At 61.5% G+C, this 5978-nt stretch overlaps 1 protein-coding gene across 1 annotated transcript; it reads left to right on the top strand.

Moving 5' to 3' along the window:
• The first annotated feature begins 228 nt into the window (after window positions 1–228).
• CD248 (CD248 molecule) lies at window positions 229–2154 on the top strand. The gene has a single exon (XM_056852922.1). It carries the CDS (start codon window positions 229–231, stop codon window positions 2152–2154), a length of 1926 nt encoding a protein of 641 aa, XP_056708900.1.
• The last annotated feature ends 3824 nt before the right edge of the window (window positions 2155–5978 follow it).

Here is a 5978-nt window from a genome sequence, read left to right as displayed (position 1 = left end):
ATTGGGGCCTGGCCTCTGCCCCCTCTGCCCCTCGGGGCTGAGCGGCTGCTGCCTGTCCTCCCCCCCCCCTCTCCGTGGCAGGGGCTCAAGCGCGCGCCGTAGAAGGGGGGGAGGCGGGGCGGCCGGAGGCGCGGCTCGCCCCTCCCCAGCCCACCCTAGACGGGGAAGGGACGGGGGCCCCTCCTCGCCCGCCAGAGCGCTGGGAGTGAGCCGCGCGGGAGGAGCACGATGCCGCCGCCGCCGCTGCTGGGCCTGCTGCTGCTGCCGCTGCTGCCGTCGGGGCCCGGCGCGGCCGTCGCCCAGGAGCCCGCGGCGTCGTGCGGGCCGGACGGCTGCTACGCCGTCTTCTTGCAGCGCCGCGGCTTCCTGGACGCGTGGCGCAGCTGCCGGGAGCTGGGCGGCAACCTGGCCACGGTGAAGCACCAGGACGAGGCGGCGCAGGTGGGCGAGCTGCTGCGGGCCGGCGCCGGCGAGCAGGCCAGCCCGCGCCTCTTCTGGCTGGGCCTGCAGCGCCAGCCGCGCCAGTGCTTCCCGCTGCGGCCGCTGCGGGGCTTCGTGTGGGTCACGGGCGAGCAGGACACCTTCTACACCAACTGGGCCCGGCCGGCCGTCGAGGCGGGCGGCGGCGGGGGCGGCGGCGGGAGCTGCGCGGCGCAGCGCTGCGTGGTGCTGGAGGAGCGGCAGGGCCAGTGGCTGGAGGGCTCGTGCACCGTGCCGGTGGACGGCTACGTGTGCCGCTTCGCCTTCCAGGGCATGTGCCCGGGCCTGGACGAGGAGGGCGGCCCGGTGAGCTACGCCACCCCCTTCGGCCCGGCGGGCGGCCGCCTGCGCTACGTGCCCTTCGGGACGGTGGCGGCGGTGGCGTGCGGCGGGGCCGGGCCGGCCGTGTCGGTGCTGTGCATGCAGACGGACGACGGCGCGGTGGGCTGGTCCAAGGGGGCGCCGCTGTGCCGGCAGCACGCCTACCCGCACAGCTGGTGCGAGGGCGACAACGGCGGCTGCCAGCAGCTGTGCCTGGACGAGGGCCCCGGCTACTCCTGCGAGTGCCACCGCGGCTACCTGCTGATGGCCGACGGGCACTCGTGCGCGCCCAGCGACGCCTGCCGGGACCAGCCCTGCCAGTTCGAGTGCGTGCCCGACGAGGAGGGCGGCTACCAGTGCCGGTGCCCCGAGGGCTACGAGCTGGCCGGCGACGACCAGCACTGCGAGGACGCCGACGAGTGCGCCGACGCGCCCTGCGAGCACCAGTGCGAGAACGCCGACGGCTCCTACCTGTGCCGCTGCAACCTGGGCTTCAGCCTCTCCGACGACGAGCCGGGGCGCTGCGCCGACACCGACGAGTGCCAGATCCCCGGCGTGTGCCAGCAGATGTGCGTCAACTACGTGGGGGGCTTCGAGTGCTACTGCACCGAAGGCTACGACCTGGAGCCCGACGGCATCAGCTGCAGCCCCGTCGGCCTGCCGCCCCCCCTGGCCACCGCCCGCAGCCCCCGCGGGGGCGGCTTCCGCCAGGGGTCGCCCCGGGACGGCTTGGCCCTGGCCGACCGCTTCCCGGCCTTCCGGGACGACCCTCCGCCCGCCTCCCTCCCCCCGGAGCCCAGCGCTGCCCCCGCGGCCCCCCGCTCCCCTCCCTCGGGACGCCGGCCCGCCCCGCGAGAGCCGGCCGGGGCCCCCGATCCCACGAGCCCCGCTTCCTCCCCGCCTCCCGCCCCCCGCTCCCCCCAGACAGCCGCCTGGCCTGACCCCCCGGAGGATTCTGCAGCAGCGACGGAGCCCCCGTCCCCGTCCGTCACGCCGGCCCCCACCACCTCCGCCCCCTCGGCCCCTCCCGCCCGGGGCCACGCTGTGGTGGGGGGCGTCAGGGCGCTGCTCCCGGCCTCGGCCAGCCCCAGCCCGGCCCCGGGCGAAGGGGCGCAGCCGCGCCGTCGGCGAGACGACCGCTGGCTGCTGGTGGCGCTGCTGGTGCCCTTGTGCGTCCTGGGGGTGATCATGCTGGCCCTGGGCATCGTCTACTGCACCCGCTGCGGGGCTCAGGCCAAGAGCCGCAGCATCACCCAGTGCTACCGCTGGGTCAGCAGCGGCTCGGCCGCCAAGGGGGGCGCCCCCACGGCCCCCAGGCCCGCCCCGACGGCCACTTGCCGAACCAGCGTCTGAGCCCCGGCTCGGCAGGCTCAGCCGGCGCCTGGACAGCCGGCCCCGCAGACTTGGGGCGCGCAAACCGCCCGCCCGGCCCGGGACACGCCGAGATCCGCCGGGGCTGCACATCTGTCCGGGGCAGCCGGGATCCTTGACTGGGGCCCAGAGGCGCAGGACAAGCAGGGACGCTGCGGGCCGGCACCGAGAGGCCCCAAACGGGTCGCTCCTTGAGCCCGTCCGGGCGCAGCCCCTCCTAAGGGGGAGGCCCTCCGCATGTCGCCAGGGCGCTCAGAAGCCAGTGGAGCCTGACCTCTGCAGGAGGGGGGCAGCTGGACCCACCCACACACCCCCCTCCTCCAGCAGACCCCAAGAGGGGCACCCTTGGAGCAAAGTCTCTCGGACACAGCAGGGACCCCCCCCCCAAGGTGTGCCGGCCAGGAGGAACCCCAACGCCCTTCTTTGACAAAGCCCTGGCTGGATTGGGGCTCACAGGCCATGCAGTCGATTCCAGGGGTCCCGCCCTTCATCCCACCCCCAGTGATGTATATTCCATACACTGGGGAGGGGGGGTTCAGGGGCCACATTTTCTAGTGGAGGAAGCCTCTGTGGGGGTTGTAAGAGTGTGTTGGTGGGGGGCAGCGGTCTGCATAGCAGGCAGAACCGGGATGCCCGAGCAGGGCTGCATTGATCGTGACTGGTGATGTACTTTTCCTTTGTGGGGGGTTTGTTCTCTGTCTCCCCCCCTATTTGTGTGTGTGTCCAATAAAGGGACTGGCGCCTCCACCTGGTTGAAATGAGAGAAGAATCTTATCAGTTCAGTGGGAGAGTGTGATTCCCCCCAATGCATTTAGGGGGCAACCCCCCCCCCCGCTTTAACTTTTGAGGAAAATGGAATGGGGTGGATGGTGGGGGTGGAAACTGCCCTCAGGTTGCAGCCAATTTATGGTGACCCTCCCCTAGGGTTCTCAAGGCAAGGGACCAACAGTTAGCAACCCTGGACTTCCTTGGTGGTCTCCCATCCAGATAAGAACCAAGGATGACCCTGCTTAGCTTCCAAGATCTGGACTCTCCACCTGGAGTCAAAAGGAAGGAAGGGGCCGCTGCTAGATGGGTCCCTCATTTTTCTCTGGGGAAAAGAGCTGGGGACTCCAAGGCTGTTTCCCAGCATGAGGATTAGCTGGCATGAATAAAATGGGGGGGGGGAGGATTATTTTCCCAGCTCTGGAAGGGGAAGGGTTGGGGGCCTGGAGTCCACTCACAGTCCTGTTCCAGTTGTGCAGCAGAGTGGCTTAGTGGAGAAAGCCCTTAAACTCTCTAATGAATAAACTGGGAAACGGGGGAATGTGGGTGGGGGGGTTGTGGGGAGTGAGGAAACAGGCCCTGGGGGGCTGAGAACATCCACAGCAAGGGGACCGTGTCTGTCTTTGCGGCCAGCCTCTCTAACTTCAAGATGATTAAAGGCCTGGATTTCCAGAAACGCCAACCACTGATCCGGCCGCCCCCCAAGATGTTTACTGCCAAATTACCACTCTGCTTGGCCTTGTCTGCAGTTACACTTTGCCAGTTCTAGAGAAAGGAGGATTTATATCTTCCTCACCCTGTGTCTGCAGGATGAGATAGTAGAGGCTGGTAGAAATCAGAGAGTGGCAGAACGTAGGGAATAGACTGCTGGGTTTAGTAAGAGTCTGCCACAGTTTTGCACATTTACCAAAGCCGCTACATTAAACGGATGGCATAGAAAACCGGGGTTCTTTTTGATAGCTTGCTGTGGTGATCTGGTCCAGAGATGTGTAGAAATCACTTTTGGTACCATGCAAGTCTTTCTTTCCTAATCTCAAAGGTGATTGATTGGGATAATGCAGCGATGATGGGAAATCATTCTGTTTATGCCTAGAGGCACTCTCTCTTTTACTTTTTTCAGCCTGGCTTTGGAAATGGGAGAGCCCTGGCTCTAATTAAGCCCCCGGGGGATGCTGGGGAGGACTGGCTGGTGCTAGTTGAAGAAAGCTTGCCAGAATTGAAGTCAGAACAAATGCAAAGCCTGAACTCCCCCCCCCCCATCCCATCCCATCCCCCTCAACATCATCATTGCTGTGTGTTCCCCCCTTCCCTTCCCCTGGTCTCTCATGAGTCAACCCAAGCAGAGTTCTGGCTTGTACTGATGGGCGGGGTGACACCCTGGCACCTTGCCCAGTGGGGGGGGGAGCAGTATGGGGTACCCCTGCAAAGCCTGAAAGATTAACCCTTTGCTGTCCGGGGGGGGGGGGAAGATATCAGTTTAGGTAGTTGGAAGCAATTGCTGACTGGACAGGAAAAAGGGAGGGGAGGGGTGCAACAGGTTTGCAAAGGAATCAGAAATGCTGATAGAGTCACTCCAGTTACCTCATTCCTCTCCACTGCTTGGCTTCACGGCCAACCAAAAGTTGGATTTTTTTTAAAGTGTGCATGCATTTGGGGGAGGGGGCTTTCAGTTAGCATTCCCATATTGTTCTTCCCCCATACATCCCTGCCTTTAAGCCAAATGTGGTACAGAAAGTCATCTGCTTCCCTCCCCCAGAAAACACGCACCTACCAGACAAATTCAAAGTTGGAACTGGGCTGAAGTGGGAAACAATTGGGGAGGAGGCTGTAGCTGATCCTCTCCACACTTTTCAGAAGTGGGAAGGCCTCCATTGGAGTGTGGTTAGGCTGAGCGAGGCACAGAAAGAGTTAATATCAACTTAAGGAATTTGAGCTTTCTGCAGAGTTTTAACAAGGAACAGATGGGGGTGGCATCTGCAGGACAGGATGGGGCTGCCCCCTCCCCACGCAACCCTTGTCCCAGTGCCCCCCTATAGATCCTTCTTCAGGCTCACTCAAACAGAGTTGCTGTCTATCCTTCCCCCTTACAAAGGTTCAGGAAGCAGCTGTACAGCAGGCAGAAATGCTATAGGTAGAGCTTTGCCTCCAAAGTGGGGAGATATTGCACAGGTTGAATTTCTACTGGCTGTGCAGCTCTTAATATCACAGGGGCCCTTCCAGAGAAGGAAAAAAAGATGGCAAATCTACATGCAGTTTAATTTCCAGTAATGAAGGTACAGTGAGATTTCTTCCTGCTGTCTGATCCCAGACATGCATTAGAGTTTCGGGGATGGATAAGTTCTAATTACTTTATGGTGGTAAACGTTTTTTTTTCCCACAGGCTTGGAGCCACTTCAGTGTTTCATTTCATGTTCCAGAGCTGAGCTCTGAAAATATGGCTCAGTGGTAGAGCATCTACTTAGCATGCAGAAGGTCCCAGGTTCAATCCCCAGCATCTGCAGTTAGAGCCTAAGTTTTTAACCTGGGAATTATTTGTCCTTAAGGAGAGAGGCTGTGGCTCTGTGGCAGAGCATCTGCTTTCCATGCAGAAGGTCCTAGGTTCAATCCCTGGCGTCTCCAGTTTAAAAAGGATCGGGTTAGTAGCTGATGTAAAAGACTTCCATGTGACAACTGCTGCCTGTCAGAGCAGACAATACTGACTTTGATAGACCAATGATCTGATTCAATAGAAAGAATCTGTTCAACCACAAAGGGGGGCAGAGAACTATGGTAGGTGGATTAAAAAGGTCACACACAAACACACACCAGTCCTCTCCGGGTATTATTCAGTGGTTGCTTTCTAAAATCTGAGATGCCAGCTCTCAAACCTACCCGGATGTTTTGTTCTATGTATTTGTGGTGGTTAAAAGTGGTGGTTTGGAGCGGTGGACTCTGATCTGGAGAACTGGGTTTGATTCCTCACTCCTCCACATGAGTGGCGGAGGCTAATCTGGTGAACTGGATTTGTTTCCCTGCTCCTACACATGAAGCCAGCTGGGTGG

The sequence above is a fragment of the Euleptes europaea genome, chromosome 7 (assembly GCF_029931775.1).
Source record: "Euleptes europaea isolate rEulEur1 chromosome 7, rEulEur1.hap1, whole genome shotgun sequence".
Lineage (NCBI taxonomy): Eukaryota > Metazoa > Chordata > Lepidosauria > Squamata > Sphaerodactylidae > Euleptes > Euleptes europaea.
The sequence above is the reverse complement of the archived record's forward strand: the minus strand, read 5'-3'. Positions and strand labels throughout refer to the sequence as shown.

What these genes read in the sequence shown, in the direction of transcription:
- CD248 (XM_056852922.1), top strand. Translation starts at nt 229, where the DNA reads ATGCCGCCGCCGCCGCTGCTGGGCCTGCTGCTGCTGCCGCTGCTGCCG.